The sequence below is a fragment of the Heloderma suspectum genome, chromosome 5 (assembly GCF_057233095.1).
Source record: "Heloderma suspectum isolate Gila_16-S chromosome 5, 16-S_ref, whole genome shotgun sequence".
NCBI lineage: Eukaryota > Metazoa > Chordata > Lepidosauria > Squamata > Helodermatidae > Heloderma > Heloderma suspectum.
Window position 1 is genome coordinate 137,840,223 of NC_139462.1, and position 19,223 is coordinate 137,859,445.

The following is a 19,223-nucleotide window of genomic DNA, read 5'->3' on the forward strand; positions in this document are numbered from 1 at the left end:
GAGTAGTCATCTATGCATTCACACACATGGGCTCTGTGCCTGCACAAAGCCTCAATTCAAGAAACTTCTACAGCTCAGGAATTTTAGCAGGAACCTTTCCCCCATCTCCCCAGTATGCATGACCTTAGCAGGTTCCCGCCTATTCCCTCAGTTTTCTGAGACTGACATTGTGGCCTCGGAACCAAGCAGAAAGGCAAGTTGCTTACCTGTAACTGTAGTTCTTCAAGTGGTCATCTGTGCATTCACACATATGGGCTCTGCAACTGCATGGAGCCTTGATTCGGGAAACTTTTGTAGCCAAGGATCATTTTGGCAGGAACCCTCCCCCACCTTCCTACTGTGCTTGTCCCAGAAGGTTCCCATCCAGTCCCTCAGTTGCTTCAGACTGCCTAACGTGGCCTTGGATCCGAGGGTAAACATTACACCGCAGTACCAACATTGATACCGACACTGACACTGAAGTGGGAACAGTGGGTGGGTTGTGTGAATGCACAGATGACCACTCGAAGAACTACAGTCACAGGTAAGCAACCTGCCTTTCTTCTTCATGGTCTCTGGACGGGAGTCTCTGGATGGAGTACAACCTTGCTCCTATGAAATATCATATATGGTGAGTCAACCTGTAAAGCACAAAGCTCACTTGACCTTCCTGAAGATGTGATAGCTACAAGGAAAGTGACTTTCCAGGAAAGTAAACGAAGATCAACGGTAGCGAGTGGCTTGAATGGTCTTGATGTCAAAGCCTGGAGTACAATGGAGAGGCTACACTGCAGTACTGGTGTTTGTACCAGAGGTGCAAGGTTTTTCAGTCCTCGTAAGAACTAGCACATGATGAGATGAGTAAAGACAGAAACCCATTGCATCAGACTGCAAGAAGCTGAAATAGCTGCCAGGTATATACTTACTGAAGAATATTTAAGCCCCCTTTCAAAAAGGTAGTGTAGGAACTGAAGGATATCATCAGCTGAACCTAGGACTGGATCAAAGTTGTTGTCGGTAGCAAACTTGGCAAATGCAGTCTACTCGCTGGCATAAGAATGCCTTGTAGCCAGTTTTCTTGCCATGTCCAAAACCGCTTGCACTCCCAGCAGTAACGATGGCTGCTTGTTCACTACCAAATTCTCCATGCTGTCAAGTTAAGGGTTGATAGGTCTGGGTATCAGATTCGATCTCAATAGAGCAGATCTGGTACTGACAACAAATGGAAAACTCCCCCCAGATAATTCCAGCAGGATGGTAAACCACGCTTGCCTCGGCCACCACGGGACAATCAGTGAGTACCCTCAAAAGAAGATGGAAGTGAGGGGAAAAGATAAAATACATCTCCTTGCCATTGTAAGAGAAAGGCATCCCCCAGTGATGAGTGGCCTACCCCTGCCCCCATGCAGAATCTTTGCATACTCAGCAGAGTTCAGTGTTCAGCAGAGTTGCAAGTAAGTCCACAGTTGGGTGACCCCCACCTTTGAAACAACTGACGGAGGATCGAAGGAGACATCTACCACGTGTGTGAGGACAGGTAAGTATGACTCAGCAAATCCACTAATACATTGTATACGCTTGTGATATGCAGGGCTGTGAACTGAATCCATCGTGAAATGGCCCAATTGCAAATATCAATTGTCAGGTCCACTAACCTGGAAGAATGTGTCCCCTCTTTCTTGTTGAGGTGCCAAAGTACAGTGGTATTGTCCATTAGAACTTGGATATTGTCAGGGTGGAAACTGAGCCCAGAGAGCCTCAAAGCAGTTCGGATTCTGAGGAGGAACAGCTATCTGTGGGAGAGGGGCCAGCTCATCCCTCACAGGCTCAGCACCTGGCAGAGATTCCTCCTGCCAGCATTCCAGAGATAGAGAGCAACCTGGGTAGTGAGGGAATGTGGGAGGGGGGCTTCTTAGACACTCGACGCAGATGCAAAGAGCAACGAGCGATGGAGGGCGTGAAAAGGAGGCATAGTGCCTGTTTGGCACGCAAGCAACGGCTGCCTCCCATGGACCCAAGGGAAAGAGGGAGGATCTCTCCCTAGCCCATAAGTTCTGGGTCTTCAAGTGACTCTCTTTCAAACAGGGATCAACTGACTACTTGGAACTTAGGCTACCCTGCTGTTCCTTGCTTAGTCGCTGGTGATTAGCATCTGAAAGAGTCATTAAGTTGTAAAAGGATTAAAGCTTTGAAAAGAAATCCTTTCATCTGTGTCTTGAGTTGGCTATTGGAATCTACTGGGAGAAGCCGCCAGAGCACTCCTGACAGATATGCCTCTTGCGGATGTATACCTTGAATGCACAGAGACCCTTCCATACTGCCAACAACTCCAGAAAATTGATGTGATGTTGCCTCTTGTCCTGAGACCACAGGCCTTGGATTCAAAGAGGGCTAAATGCACTCCCCACCTGAGGAGGGAGGTGTCCGTTGCCAGGGATGAGTGCAGTTGTACGAATGGAACACCCCAATGAAGGTTGTCCAGGTCTGTCCACAAAAGCGTATGGGTAATATTGTTCAGTAAGATGACTTGAAAACGGTGAGTATCGATGGTGCTGCTGAAGGCCCAAAGAAGCCAATTTTGTACTGGCCTCATCTGTAGCAGAGCCCATGCAACCCCTGATACAGTCACTGCCACCAATCTCAGCACGTGCTGAATGAGTGACAGTGTCAATACAGTGTCTTGGCAAGGCTGATAAGGGACAGCGCACGATTTCGAGGAAGGTAAGCGCAACCAGTAATTGGACCTAGGACTGCTCCTATGAACTGGATTACTTGGGTTGGGAGCAACATTGATTTCTCTTTGTTCACATAGAGACCCAAAGCTTCGTGGAGGTTGAGAACAACTACAATGGCACGAAACAGACATTCCTTGGAAATTGAGACAATGAGCCAATTGTCTAGGTACGGATAGATTTTGATGCCCTTGATGTGGAAATGAGCATATGCCACTATGCATTTGGTGAACAAACTTGGGGCAGTTGCTAGTCCGAATGGTAGCACCCAAAATTGAAACATGTCCATGGGACCTTTACTGATCATTGTTCTGAGTTTATTAAAATTGCTTTCCTAACATCAGGGGTATGCGTTTGGCTACAATTGGCTTTTGCTTCCTTTAGAACCAAGAACTCAAGTATAACATGGTCACTTTCCCCCAGAGTTCCTGTAACTTCTACTTTATCCACTAAGTCATCTCTGCCGGTTAGGATCAAGTCAAGGGTAGCTGATCCTCTAGTTCCTTCCTCTACTTTCTGTAGGAGGAAATTATCAGCAACACAAGTCAGGAATCTCTTGGAGGGGCCATGTTTTGCAGAATTTGTCTCCCCAAAAATATCAGGGAAATTGAAGTCCCCCATTACTACTACATCATGCTTCCTTGAAACATTGGCAATTTGCTTTTCAAAAGTTTTATCCTTGTCTTCTCCTTGATTGGGTGGCTGGTAGTAGACTCTGACCACCATGTTCCTTTTATTCTTTGCTCCATTTATTTTAACCCAGATGCTCTCGATGAGGCTACCAAGCTCATCCTCCTGTATTTCTGTGCAGAGATACGTATTTTTAACATATAGTGCAACTCCACCTCCCTTTCTGTTCCTCCTGTTCTTTTTGAACAAGTTATACCCTTCAATTGCTGTATTCCAGTCCATCGTACCTTTGATATGACGTTTCAACTGCAATGTGAAAATAGCATATTTGAGATGTACAGCTGCAAACCAAATGCCTTTCTGGAAGATTGGAAGGATTGTTGCCAAAATAGTCATTTGGAACCTCCTAGGAGTAATGAACGTGTTCAGGTCCCTGAGGTCCAGAATCGGTTGTAGTCCTCCGTCCCATCTGAGAACTGTGAAATACTGGGAGAAGAAGCTGTCTGCATGATGGTACAGAATGACTTGCTGTAGTGCTCCTTTCTGTAGAAGAGATTCTGTTTCTAGATGCAGTACCTCCAAAGAAGTCGCACGTAGAGTACCTACTGGAGGGAGGTCATCGAATTCTATTCTGTACCCATGCTGGATGATGGCCAGGACCCCAGAGTCTGAGGTTATCGCAATCCATGCAGGTAGAAAATGAGAGAGAGTGCCAAAGAGAGGGAGACAGGAAGAGGGATGAATGGTGAGAGTGGGTGAGTCAAAGCTGATGTCAGCCCCCTAACACAGGGCTGACAAACTCTAGCAGAAGAGAATTGTTCCTCTGCCGTTGCTGTAGTTGGCACTGAGAGGTGCGGTCTACGGCCTGCCGCAATTGGTACGGTTGCTGCTGTCAAAACTGACGGGGCTTGTAAGGGAGCTGCTGTCGCTGCTGCCCAAGTCCCATGTTGTTTACAGTTGATTTCGTCTTTTGAACAGAAACCATCTGTTCATTCATTTTGGCATTAAATAGGCCTTCCCCATCAAATGGTAAGTCCTCTATCCTCAAACGTGTCTCTGGAGTCAGGCAGGTGGAACGTAACCAGGCATGCCTTTGTAAGGCTATTGCAACAACCATTGATTTAGTGTCACAATCTGCCTGATGAGCTGTATTGATTTGTTGTCTTGACAACCTGACAGCCTCTGCCTAGAACACCCTTGTGAGTTCCCTTTGGTCTTCAGGCAGATAATCACACAAATAATTCATCTTTTCCCATAGAAATAATTGATAACAGAAGATGGTGTCAGGATAATTTGCCACTTGAAGTCCCAACACCACCAGGGAATACATCCTTCTCCTTAATAGATCAAGCCTGCTCCCCTCTTTATCCTTAACTGTCTCTGGGGATGTGTGAATCTTCTGAGATCTTTCCTGCGCAGATTTGACTTTAATCGAGTTGGGTCACAGATAAGAAAAGAGAAACCCCGTGTTGTTCTCTTGGATGCGCTAAATAGATTCGAGTCTACTCGACATGGTGGTCATCGATGATGGTGCCATCCAAGATGGTGGAACTCTTTGGAGCAGCATGGGAAGAAAGAGAATTGATATTGGGGTGGATGCTTCGGTGTATATGGCATCAAACACTGGGTCTTGTATATGTTCAGCAGGTTGCTGGGTGTCAGTGCCCAAGGATTGTGCCATTCTCAGAACCTGGTCAGTAAAATGCCCCATATCCTCAGATGGAGAGGCTCTATCTCGAGTACCCACGGTATCATCAGGTGACGAGATCGATGGCGGCACTGACGAATACAATGTCAAGTCAGATAGGTAGTCCTCTGTGGAACTGGGAGACAACTCAGGATGGACTGCAGTATTGTCCCACAACTCCCCTCTTGGCACAGGAGAAAGTGCAAGAGGATGGTCTGCGATTACTATCTCAGGCAAGTCCGTTTGGTTCACAGTCTTATCCTGAGGTAGTGACTGGCTCCTCACAAGAGAGGATGACCAAGGAGGCACTGGAGGTAGTGGAAGAAAAAACAACCCCCATTGGGGGACGAGATATTGATGCTGAAGGGTATGGTTGGTATCGAGGTGATGCTGCCCCAAGTTATCTGGTATGATCTGGTCCCACTGATATCGTCACTCATCACACTGATAAGTTCTCCATAGTGGAAGAGACCATTCAGAATAACGATCCCACTCCTGAAGTGGGGATCGAGACCTATCCCAATACTTTTGTGCATAGCATCTCTCAATTTCTCTCCCTCTACTAGCTGATCTGGTTGACTCTGGTGATTGATACCGACGCTGAAGCACCCTTGTTAAGGGAGGGGACTGCATTTGTCAGTGTCATGAGGATTGCATCTGTCAATCTCAAGGGCTAGGACTGGCTTGGGCTCAATGCGGAGACGAGGCTCTAGTTTCACCCTTGGATGCTGAAGTTGTAGAGGCAGGTTCCAGTGTCGGTGCAGTAGCTGGTGCGGATGCAGCCATCAGTATAGGGGAATCCAATAAAAGAGATGGTGGCAGAATCAAGGATTTTTTGGATTCCTTTCTTTTATTTTTCTTTTTTAGACTCTCCAAAGAGGGTTTTTGATTTTTTGCCTTTTTAGAGAGCTTCTTAGCTACTGTGAGCGTCAGTGAGCACTCCAGAGTCAAAGGGTCCGTTCAGCTCATGTCTAGAGTTGAAGGACAGGACAAAGTAGGTGTCGGCTTCTGCCAGCTGACTGCAGCTGGTGGCGATAAGTCACTGGCTGATAACAGGGTCGTAAACCTGTCCAAGGCTGGGGGAGTGAAAAGCAGCTGTAGCAAGGAATATTTTACCTGGGCAGTGAATCCAAAGCATTGAGGGAAAGAGAATTCCGTTGTCCAGTCTGAGGTCCAAAACACACAAGGGAACATGAGCACGGCAGTGGGTCAGATCCGAGGCTGAGGTCCGGTGTGCGACATGACATTGCTCTTCAGCCAGCTTGCTCCAGCCTGCCATCCACTTTTAATGGCCACGACTTGAGGCAGCTGCATCCAATCAGTCCTCCTGCCTCTGAGAGCCTCTGTGTCTTAAACAGACAGAGGCTCGCCTATGCTGCCCCCGGACATGCAGCTGCCTTCACTCCATGGGGGTCAGTGGCATTTCACCCTCCAAATCCTCTGGGGAGACTGCAGCTGGACCTGGAACATCCACAGGGGGTGACGGGGCTCAGGCTCCTTCTGTGCACGATAGTAGGCTTAGACGAGGACATCATAGCAGATTCAGAGGGTGGCTCCCTAACCTGTGGGGTTGGTGCCTTCTGGGTGTCCACCCCTTCCAGAGCCCTCTTCCAGCATACTGCCTTGAGTCTGTCCGATCTATTCCTCCTTACTTGTTTTGTGAAGGACTGACAATGTGGACAGGTGTCAACTACATGGGACTCTCCCAGGCAAAAGAGGCAGAGGGAGTGACCATCCATTGTAGGCAGCTCACTGCTACATTGCATACATTTGCAGAAAGGGCCCTTTAAGGTCATATGCCAATAAGGGCCACTGCAATCAGCAATCAGAAAAATGAAACGAATCTGATCTATTTTTAAAAAACTACATCTCCTGGTGGTTCTGCATGGACCTATGGCCTGTCTGAAGTCCACCCGGAGAAAAGCCTTCAGTGTGGTGGCTCTCTTTGTTTAGAACTCCCTACCCCTGGAGATCAGGCAGGCGCCAATACTAGGTTGTTTTTGGCACCTCCTGAAAACTGCTCTTTTCCACAAAGCCTTCCCTGGTTAACCAGCCTCAGTTTTACTGGCACTGTTTTTTAAAGAATAATTTTAATATCATGTTTCATTCTTTTGATCTTTTGTTCATTTTATCTCTTGTTGTTCACCGCTCCAGAATCTGTTTAGATGTAGAGTGGTATACAAGTGTTTTAAATAAATAAATAAAGCAGTCTAACAAGACAAGTGCAATTCCCCATGAGGCTACCACAATTGTGGTCGAAGAAGAACTGAGGGAATAGGTGGGAATCCACTAGGGTCATGTGCACTGGTACGGTGGGGGAAGGGTTCCCACCAAAATTCCTCAGCTATACAAGCTTCCTGAATCAAGGCTCCACGCAGGCGCAGAGCCCCTATGTGCACTGCACAGAGGTCATGAAGAAGGAGGTTTAGCTGCCAAAATCTAGATTTGCACAGTGCAAGATGTATCGCTCTTTGGTTGTAAATCCTTATTAATTGGTTTCTTTATATACCATCCTCCATTATAGCCAGTACAATGAAATCATGCTTGATTTTATGTAATAGTTCATGAAGCTTTAATGTGGTATCCAGTGTGTTATTGTAAGACATGCAGGTTTGACCACACCCCAAGGAAGTTTCATTAGAAACACATCAAGTCTTACTTTGAATGTGTGCAGTACTTGGATGGGAGGATTTTGTGCTCTGCTGTGGTAAATGCCTTAACAGAATTTTGGTCAGAGCAAGACTGGTGTTTATGAAGTGACTGCTTCATGTAAGTTCACTTAATTTGAATATTGCATGCAATTTAAAAATACAAAAAGCTGAATTTGGCAAACAAAAAATTGTGAATTCTGCTACAATACCCAGTATTTTTATGTAAATATGTTTAATTTACATAATTCTGCCCTCAGCAGTCACCTTGCTTTGGCACAGAAATCTGAATTGGAAGGTGATTCTCCATTTTCCCGTGGTGCACCTCTGAATTAAGGACTGTGCTTATAGTATACAAAAGTAATGTTCTTTATACTGAAGAAAAATACATGAGTGCCTTGGTAATATTTCTCATTACATTATTCCTTAAACTCCCACACAACTAAAAAAAAAATTGAACAGAAAATATATTAAATATAGGTGGCTTTGACCTCAATTTTCATTCAGATGCAGAACTGTGATCCATGCTAGGAAGTTTTCCTACAAGAGACTATAATAATATTGACATTCATTAAAGCACTGCAAAACACATTGCAAAGGAAAGTTAGATTCTAGGTCAGTGTGTAGAAGACCCATTTATTTCATCATACCTTATTCAAAAATGAAAATGAAAAGTCACAGGCAAGGTGGTAATGTTATTAACTTTGAAAAAGAAAAGCAATTAAAATCTTCAAAGAATGAACTTTCAAATAGTGCCACAACACTTAAATGTCATATTTTGGTTGCAAATGTATTTTTAATTATAACATTTCTTTGTAATGCAAATCAGCATCCTCTCAATTACAGCATGTTAATCAACTTTTTCCTCAAGTGCCATACACCCATCACTGCCTGTAGCCCATGTCATGCCAGAGTATACAAGCATGTTAATTACCATATTAGTATTTACTGTAGGTTTTTAAATTAAATTATTCTGGATGGAGGAGTTGGAGTGCATAGTTTTAAAAGGGAACACAGATACAGTGGGTATAACAAAGGGTGACAAAATAATTCATACTGGGGACATACTATCGCCCCTTGGGTAAAGCGGTCAGAGTGATCTTGAGATGGAAAATGGATGGAGAGAGTGTTCTGGTAATGGGCGGCTTCAATTGCCTTCACATAGATTGGATAAAAAATGCATATTCAGCTCCTGACGAAGAGGTGAAATTTCTAGATAGCCTATGCAAGTGCCCTAGAAATGGTTCAGGCGACTCTGAATGTAATACTAAGGGGAATGCAGGAACTGGTGACCAACATAAGGGTTGTTGAAGTGACTGGCAACAGTGCCCAGAATGCTTTCAAATTCAATTTATATGTAATTGGAGAACTGAGAAAGAAGTCCAACACAGGAACGTTTGACTTCAAAAGAGGAAGCTTCTCAAAAACGAGGGGACATTCATTCATTTATTTCATTAATCGCCCATCTGGCTGGTCACCCAGCCACTCTGGGCGATGTACAAAGCATATAGTAAAACAGTTTAAAACAATAAAATTCTACAATAAAAACATTTTCTAAAATAACCTTACCCACCCCAAATGACATGGGTGGAGTCTCCACTTACCACCTCTGAACTAGGGATGGCAGAGAAACCTGTCCGGGGGTCAAGTCCACCAAGCTTTTGGTGACTCAGCCCCGCTGACTCTGGCTTGCTTGTCTGAAAGCTGGCCCAATTTGACCTGTGCAAGTCAGCCCAGTTCGTGGATTTCCGCCACTGGCACTGCGGTGCGCAAACCCCTCAAGCTCTTCTTGCTGATGCTGACATGGGCAAGGAGAGCGTGAGGGGTTTGTGTGTGGCGGCAGCGATGGAGTCCCTGCCACCGCCACCCACACTGTGTGCAATGGAGTCGCTGGAGGAACCCAGGAGGGAGAAGGACAGACTCACATACAGTGACCCCGCTGCTGTGTGCAAATGGCTCTTTTTCCTCCTGGGTTTCCGGGAGGGAGAAGGAGACATTTGCACAGACTGGCCCCGTTGCGGCTGGGAGTCTGTGAGTTCCGGCAGAGAGCCTGCAGCTTATCTCAGCTAGGTAACACAAGCTGAGCCAGGGGCTCCAGGGAAATCCATCGAGCCCCAAGAGGGCCGAATTTCCCTGCACTGGACATCTCTACTCTGAACAGCCTAGAAGGCGGAGGGGTGTGTGTATGTGGGGGGGGGGAGGGTTGACTGCTGTCAAAAACCCTTGTTTAAAAAGACTGCTATGTTGGAGGTGGGGAAAGCTCTGGAGTCTCCCATGTAAAAGGCTTTACTGGTGCCGAGGGAGCCTTAACATCCTCCCTTTTCTGGGTCTCTGCCAAAGAGGTGCAGTGAGAGATTCAGTCAAGTGCCAGAGGCCTTGGGAGTGCTCTAGGAGCCTCTTCTGGAAGCCACGGTGCCTTACCACCCTCCATTCCTGGGATGATGCCAGACAGGTTCAGGGAGAGATGTAATGAAGTAGCAGAAGGCTTGAGCAGCAATGTGTGAAGTGCTCCATTCCTTTCCTGCCCGTTTCTGTCAGAAGGGGTTGGGATTGGAATGCCTGAGGGGTGAGTGAGTGGGAAGGTTTCCCCCTCTGCAGCAGTGATCCTGCTGGGTCTGGGACCCAGCCAGAACCCTCCTCTTTTCCAGCCACCTAAGAATGTAGGGAAGAGGGGGGAGAGGAAAAGAAAAAGAGAATGTGCTCACAAAGAGGTCCTGCCCTTCCTGAAGACAGAGCCAACAAAACTGGATATAGGAGAAGCCCTCTTCTGAGAAGGGACATAGAACATATTAGCCCTGCCTTCAACCTGGGAATGGGTTAACCCTTTCCTTCCTGCTCTCCTGTTCTGTGACTGGGAAAGAAAGGTTGCTTACCTGGAACCGTGGTCATCTGTGCATTCACACATATAGGAGCCTTTGCAGAGCCTTGATTTGGGAAATTTATATAGCTTAGGATTTTGGTAGGAACCCTTCCCCCACCATCCAATGTGCATTCCCTAGCGGGCTCCTGCCTATCCCCTCAGTTCCTTGAGACCAACACTGTGGCCTTGAAACTGAGGAGACATGTCCTCAATATCAACATTGCACTCAAGTATGACAACAAGGAGGGGATAGTGGGTGGGTTGTGTGAATGCATCAAGGATCCTCTGTATGGAGGCTGGAATGATCTCCAGTTTGATCACCCAGTTCTCCACACAGCCATGCGAAGTGTCAGCGAGTCCAGATGCTGTACCCGCCCAGCCTGCCTGGTAAGAAGAGACAGTATTCATAGAAGGTGAGGGTAACAGCCCTGAGCAATTTGGAGAAGAGGGGAAAACTACGGTGGCCGGGGCCACCAAAGAGTGATCAAGAGGCACCCTGCGTCATCTGTCCCAATTTTTGCTAGGACATTGGTAATTAGAGGAAAGAGAAGAAAGGTGTAAAACAGCATCCCTATCCACTGCAAAACAAAGGTATCGCCCATTGACCCTTGGCTGTGGCCTGCTTGGCTGCAGAAACACGGGCTAACAGTATTGTCCCTGGTGGCAAATAAGTCCACTGTCAGTGTGCCCGACTGCTTGAAAATGTCGGCAAGCACTCCCCTGTCAATCTCCTACTTGTGGGAGGTCTGGATTGTACGACTGAACTGGTCAGCGAGTATATTGCTGACACCAGCAACATGGAAGTGCCACTATGCTTATCTGTTAGGACATGCACTAGTGAAGAAATCATAAAGTCAGGGCAAGCAGGGGAAACGATCTCATACCTCCTTGCTTTTTCAGATAGGTGATCAAAGTTCTGTTGTCTTGGACCAGTAACTTGGACCAGTCTTGCCTGTCAGGCCCATTTCAAAAGCCCTGAGTGTTTTCTCAATAGCCCATATTGATGTGATTGGTGGCCTCACTGGGTGACCATTGGCCATGGACTGTAAGACCAGAACAGTGTGCTCCCTATCCTGAGAGTGATGTATCTGTCATCACCACTCAAGATGGGGAGGGCTGAAGAAAAGGTATTCCGTTCATAAGGTTGCTGGGTAGAGTCCACCATTAAAGAGATTCCTTGATGTCTACTGGTAGCCATAGTCAAGTGCAATGGGTGTCCCTGTTGATGTTGAAGTTCCCCATGCGATGGACATCCCCATCAATGTTGAGACCATGCCTGCAATGGTCTCATTCGCAGATGGGCGAGGTAAGCCACTGCCAATGGTCCTGCCATAAGCCCTAGAAGGTGTTGAACCTGGAGAGCTGTTGTGGTCCTTTTGGCAATCAGCTCAGTAGCAAGAGCGACCAAGATTCTGCAATGATTTCCTGCGAGAAAAGCACAGCCTCGGCAAGAATCCAGAACCCTAGAATGAACTGAAGTCTCTGCATTGGTTGAAGATGAGACTTCTCTTGATTGACCAACAGTCCCAATTCTTCAAGGAGAGCACAAGTCTGTTCTATTGATCTCCACAGCCGATCCTCAGTGGATGCCACCAACAGCTAGTCATCAATGTATGGATAAACATCAATCCCCTTCACCTGTAAATGGGCATACACTACCACCATACACTTGGTGAATACCCTCAGAATGGTGGCCAGACCGAGGGTAACACCCCAAACTGGTAGGCATCCGTCCCAACTGCTAAGCAGAGAAACCAGTGTTGAGGCTGTGCTATGTTGATATGGAAGTAAGTGTCCTTGAGATTGATAGAAGTGAACCAGCCTCCTTGGGAGAGAAGAGAAAGAATAGATGCCAGTGAGAACATGCAGAATTTCCTATGTGTGATGTATGCATTCAGGTCCCGAAGGTCCAGGATCGGACTGAGCCCTCCATCCTTCTTCAGCACCTTGAAGTATCTTAAATAGAATCTGTCAAGAAGCTGACTCCAAGGCACTGGTTCGATAGGGCCCTTCTTGAGAAGCATCTGTACCTCCTGGTGAAGAATAAGCAATGAAAGTGTCACCTGCAGTGTTCCAGGAGGCAGGAGGAAACATCTCTATGATCCTGAGAGGTGGGAGGGATTTGTAGCCCCTTTGAATGATGAAAAGAACCCAGGAATCCGATGTGATCTCAATCCATTAAGGAAGGAAAGATGACAGAAGAGTGCCAAAGATGGGAGGATGAGCACAGGGACGAATAAGAAGGGGGACAAATAATAAGTCAAAGCCACCACTTGTTGCCACCATCATTCTTGTTGCAAAAACTCTGAAATGCTGATGTGAAGTATTGCCTACATGACGAGGCAGTCTGCTGTCATGCCTCCAGGGAAATATTTGGCTGCTGAGGCTGGTACTGATGCGACGGAGGCCAATACCAATGCCTCTGTCATGAAGGTTGGGTTTGAATGAAACCCATATGGTGTGCAGTGGTACGGGCCTTATTGTCAAGGGCTCCTTGGAGGCCTCTCTCAGTCTAATCCAGTAGCCAAGTCCAGACACAGACAAAGGAATTCCTTTCAAAGCTTTATTCTTCTTTTACAACTTAACAACTATACTGATTGCAACTAGATCTGAGCAGCACAGTACCTATGCCCTACGTCTATGGGCTCAGTGTCCACCCTGACACTAATGTACCAAATCTAGAGCCTCATCTGTCTTTGTAATAAAAAGGCCCAAACCATCGAAAGGCAAATCTTCAATCCTAGATCGCACCTCCTGGGAGAGTCCTGCTGACCGTAACCAAACGTGTTGACACAAGGCAGTAGCACCAGCCAGCATTTCAGAAGCACAGTCTACTTGGTGTCTTGAAGCATTTGTTGTCGGGAAAGTCTCATAGCCTTGTTCTGAAACATACAAGCTAAATCTCTTTTGTCTTCTGGGGGATGCTCAAATAGTCTGCCAACCTTGTCCCACAAAAGGAGCTGATGGCTGCTTGATAGTTAGCAACCCTAAGGCCCTTCTTGGCTGATGAATAAACACACCTGCCCAAGAGGTCAAGATGCTGACCTTCCTTATCCACAGAAGATGAGCGCTGCCTGTGAGACTTTCCTTGAGCAGCCTCTACCACAATAGAGTTAGGTGTCAGACGCTGGAAAAGAAAATCTGCATCTGTCTCCTGGATTCTGTACATGCCCTTGACGCATTTTGATGTAGCTGGCATAGTAGAGGGGGCTTTCCATGATGATGTGATAGTGCTCAACAGAGCAAAAGAAAACAGATCAAGACCAGGTGGGCTGCCTCTGTAATGAGGGCACTGAAAACAGGATCCTGAATGGTTGGTGCTGCTTGTTATGTTGTCAGGCTGAGCAACTGAGCCATTCTGATTAGAGAACTGGCCAAGATCCTCTGATGGAGAAAAGGCATCCTGTCACCCCTCATCCCCGCATCGAGGGATTACATCAAATGGAGAAGGAGAGGTAGAGTCAGGAAAATAACCTTCAGTACCTGAGAGTGGAGAAGTCTCTGGCAGAGGTTGGGTCACAGGAAGAATCTCAGTAAGCCCATCAACCAGATCCAACACTGAAGAAAAAAGTGGTGCTCTAACTGGTACAGGAAGAACGATTGGGGCAGGAGCCAGTTCTGCAGGCATGCATGACAGTCGCCTGGAACCTATCACTGGCACTTAAGGATCCCACAGAATTGGTGGAGACAGCAAGAACACGTCCGCGGTGTCAGGTGGCCTAGACACCGTAGCCAAAGGATGAAAGAAATAGTGAGGTTTGTCCCAATCATGCCATTGCTGATAATAATCATGGTAGCAAGAGTATGGGTCAGTCTTATCTGATTCCCAATAATGTGACCTACTACACGTTAAATCCCAGTCAGAACATCGATCCCAATCCACTGGAGATTGGGATCGGTCCCAAGGTCAATTGTAAGGCCAAGAAGGATAACCTTGTCCCGAAACCATCAAAAAAAGGGAGTCTGGCGATCCATGTCTATGACCCCATGAAGCATCCCATCAAGGTGAGTTATACAGGCGGGGAGGTTGGGCTGGGGAGACATCCCTTATTTTGCCTTCCAAAGTTAAGGTAACTGGGCGAGGTTCCATCCTCAAGGCTGACACAGCCTGAGGAATAGACGACGTCAACAATGGTGGAACAGGAGGAATGACCCTCGGTACTGGTGAAGCTCAGTCCTGCAATAGAATGGCCAGAGCTGGAGAGCGAAGTCAAGCTCAAGGAGCTGGAGAAGGCGCGGGTAAAGTGGTCGCTTCCACCAACTGCTGTCAGTCCCAAACTCGGTCGATCACTTTTTTGGAAGATTTTTCTTCTTCTTTTTGCCCTCTATGGAGGGCAGCCCCACCTGCTTAGACAATTTTGCCTATTTTGTACATTTCTTCATCAGCAACAGCGTCAAAGACCACCCCAGTGTAGGAGGGGGGGTCTCACAAGCCTGGTGCATCAGGAGCAGGATGCTCAGGGGACTTTTCCCCAGTAGGCACAGGTGCTGCCACCATGGAAGACAGACTAGGTGGTGGTTGAGCCATAGATGATTTTGGCTCCTCAACATTCTCAAGTGCCCTGTGCCACGAAATAGACTTCAGTCTGTCTGAGCCGTTACACCAAGCCTGTTTCAGTGAATGACTGACAGTGTGGGCAGGATTCCACTACACACCCCTCTCCCAGACAAAAGAGACAGTGGGAGTGCCCATCCACTGGCGGCAACTTACTATTGTGAAGGGTACACTTTCTGAATGGAGCCCTGAGGGCCAAACGCCCTACTGGGCGAACACTACATCACAAAAACAAAATAAATAAAACTAACGCAGACAGATAAAGACAGAAAACATGATAGCAAGAACACATAGAATATAAAATGCCTCACTAAGCACAATCAGATAAGCTGATCAGGAGAAATTCCCTAGCGAGGCTGACACAATGGCAGATGAAAGAGAACTGAGGGAATAGGTGGGAATCCACTAGAGATATGTGCATTGGACGGTGGGGGAAGGGCTCCCGCCAAAATGCCTAAGCTACAGAGGTGTCCTGAATCGAGGCTCCATGCAGGTGCAGAGCCCATATGCGTGATGCACAGAGACCATGAAGAAGAACGATAATTAGCATGAGGTCAGAACTCAGTCACTTTGTGCTACTAGTCCATTTAAGCCTGGGATGGGGAATCTGTGGCTCTCCAGATGTTGTTGAACTGGAGCTCCCAGTATCCCTAGCCACTGGCCATGCTGGTTCAGGCTTATGGAAGTTGAAGTCCATCATCATCTGGAGGACCACGAAATCCCCCACCCCTGATTGAAGCTAAGTTATTGATAGTTTCCAAAGACTCCATATTTAGTATAACTGGTGAATCATCCAGATGTTTTTCTTGACAGTCCAGGACTGAGTCCCATGGTGTCTTCAAAGGATGGTGTCCATGCAAATACTCATTGTTAGGCAGTACTTACGTTGAGCATAGCACTTAAGAACATACGAAGAGCCATGCTGGATCAGAGCAAAGGACTATCTACTCCAGTACGGTGTTCCTACAGTGGCCACCCAGATGCCTCTGGGAAGCCCACAAGCAGAACATGTCCACAATAGCATTTTCCTGCTTGTGTTCCCTATCAACTGATATTAAGAGGAATACTGCTTACCTCTGATACTCAAGGTAATGACCTGCTTTGCATATCACAGCCACAAATCGTGAGTTAATTAACTCACGATTTGCAGGGACATGCACTTCGCACAAGCTGCTTCCAGTTTTCAGAAACGAGCTATGAACATCCCACTTTGTAGTATGTTAGCATGCTGCCCATACCCAGACACTTTGGGTTGTTTGTGGATTAAAGAACCCAAAGTTAACCTAAGAACAAATTGTAGGTTTACTTTGGGTTGTTTAACCCATGAACAACCCAAAGTGTCTGGGTTTGGACGTTACACTAACAACCTACGAATGAGGCATTGATAGGTTATTTCTACAAACTGGAAGTAGCTTGTATGTGGTGCACATCCCCACAAATCATTAGTTAATTAACCCATGATTTGCCACTGAATGCTGTGCTAACAGCCCCATTATATAGCCACCATGACTAGTTGCCAATGATAGGTTTACCCTTTATGAATTTGTCTAATCTGCGCCATGGAAAATTCTGAAAAATTCAGATTTCAAAACGTGTTAACTTTTAAGTTATACATTAAAAAGGCACATAGTTTGGTTTTCCATCAGTACTGTATAATAAAACAACAGTATAAATAACTTACATGTCTACTGAAGTAGAATTAACGCTGCACCTCCTATTTTTCACCAAAACCTCACTGTCTCTCACCTGCCTAAAACCTTAACTGACATAACTTCCTCTTCACCTGTTCCCCCTTCCCTCTCCTCCCCTTCTATCACCCTGATAACCAACCACACTCACTTGCATTCTACCTGCCCCTCCTGCAGGATCATTCTGGGCATGCCCAGGGAAAGACTTTATGAACTCTGATAGGATAAAATGGCCAACAACAACAACAACAACAATAATCACATTTTAAATAAAAACTATAACCATGTTACAGTACCACTAGGGCACAGCACATACTAGACCCTTCCCCTGACCTGGCACAACAAAACATATAAATCTTTTAAAATATCACTGAAATCATTTACCTCGAACGCTGCACAGGATTTGATTGGGTAGAGATAAATGTTGGTGACAATGATGGGCCCTCTACCACTTGACAGCGCTTCTGCCGAATTCCCCAAAACCTCAGGCATGCCCCTTTCTGGATGTCTCTCAGCAGGCTGTAGATTGACTGGCATTGTCACTGAAGCAGAACTGGCACTAAGCTGAGAATCCCTGATGATTCTTTTCAGAGGCACTGCATTGTTGTTACCGCAAGTGTGGCCATTTTCTTTGGGAGATGCTACAAATTCTGAAATAGTTTTCCTTTGAGATGGACTTTTAACTAGGTTGCAGCCAGAGAGCCTGGTGGTTATAATGAATTTTAGAAAGGCTTGTGCATCTTCAAATGTTGACATATAGCCAAAAGAAATTCTCACAGACCCAGTGGGATGTCCGTCAATTACATCTATGTCATCTCCACAGACGTGACCCGCCTAGTTAGGTTAAAAAAAATAAATTATATATATATATATATATATATGGTACTATGAATACTTTTCTATATGCTATTAAAATACAATGTGTTTTGCTATTTTTATAGCAGATTCTGTAAAAGCACAGACTGAATGCGCCAAAGATAGAGTGAGTTTTTGTGGGAGAAGCAATCCCTCTAGATTCTGCCCTTCAAAATAGGAACTGCCCCCTATGTTATGTCACCTCCTCCCAAGTCTTATTCCTGTTTATTCAGAACCCCAACTCTTTGGAATGCCCTTTCTAGAGAGACCCACCCTGATCTATCTTTACTGACTTTTAGGACTGAAAATCTATCTGTTCCATCAGGTACATGGAGATGTTTAAGTGTGTTACTGTTGTTGCCTATTTTAAGTTTAGTGTTGATATTGATAAGTTGTTTTACAGTGTGTTTTTATGCTCTGTCTATTGCACCCAGTAAAATGAACACCCCGTTTGTAAAAAGCAGAAACAAATTAATAACTGTCCCCTTCCCTGCCCCTTGTACCCAGTGCGGTTCTCTCTGCACCAGCTACATCCCCGCTCTTGGAAATGGAGCGCAGAGACTGGGAAAAAGGGGCAGTTCCAGGGGTGGAGAGGGGAGGAGACCGTGGAAGCCACGTTATGCAGCTTCCTATGTGCTGCGTGGCTTTCCCTCCTGCTCTGAAGGTCCCCAGCTAGACAGGTGAAATCGCCTGTCTAGCCAAAAATGCAGGACAGCCAGAGCATGGAGGTGAGGATCACCTCCATGTTCCGGCCGCCCTGCATTGGATAGTCATCAGCCTTCAAGTTCAGAGGCTGATGACTATCTCCATAGGATTGCGCCCTTGGTGGATTTAGACTGGCCTTTTTTCCTTCATGACTTAAATCACTGATTTATATCACCTTGATTTAAACCAATTCACCCTGCATGCACAGAATGCACTGTACATAAACTAGAAGATGGCATTACACTTTAGATTGAAATGCTTTGGCAGTGTGGGAGGAGGAGAATGTACCCGAGTAAAGCTGTTATGTGGACTTTGTTGCGACTCGATAGGAAATAATGGGAAAACTGAAATGAAGTTGCATCCCTAAGCTGACAGCACTGATAGACCAAACATACTGACCTGGAGGTTCTTTTTGATGTCTTCACAGCTGATCCCCAAATGCTGCTGACAAGCTCCAGTATTACAGAAACAGCCTGTGCGCACGTGGATGTTGTAGAGCCCAGCCAACTTGTCTACCTTGTGGTTTCAGCAGGACCAAAGAGAGAAAATTCTCAACATTCATTATACATCTTAAAGCTATGAATAAAGAATGTATTAAAGATCCCCCCACCCACCCACTAAGTACTTATCAATTTAGCTGTTGTTGCATGGAATGAAATCTACATCAGAAAAACACATTCACACAGTATTTTAATATCAAATTATATATCCTAATGGGAATTTTTGGATTAAAACGTGGCTCTCATCCTGTGATTTTATAGTATACCTGGGGCAGGCAGCAGCTACCAGACTGAAATGAAGAAACCTTAGTCCCTGCATTGCAGTCTCTCATCTGAACTTCTTCTGATTTGATAACTCAGTACTTGTCGAAATACTGAGAATGA

The 19,223-nt window shown here is 46.0% G+C and overlaps 1 protein-coding gene across 1 annotated transcript in view; it reads right to left on the minus strand.

Annotated features, from left to right (window-relative positions):
- MOCOS (molybdenum cofactor sulfurase) overlaps window positions 1-19,223 on the minus strand; it is a 175,657-nt gene that overhangs the window by 41,657 nt on the left and 114,777 nt on the right. Inside the window, exons 7-8 of the mRNA XM_084857561.1 lie at window positions 18,739-18,855; window positions 17,164-17,613 (exon numbers count right to left, since the gene is read on the minus strand). Coding sequence (XP_084713687.1) covers window positions 17,164-17,613; window positions 18,739-18,855 — 567 coding nt within the window. The remainder of the gene's footprint in view (window positions 1-17,163; window positions 17,614-18,738; window positions 18,856-19,223) is intronic.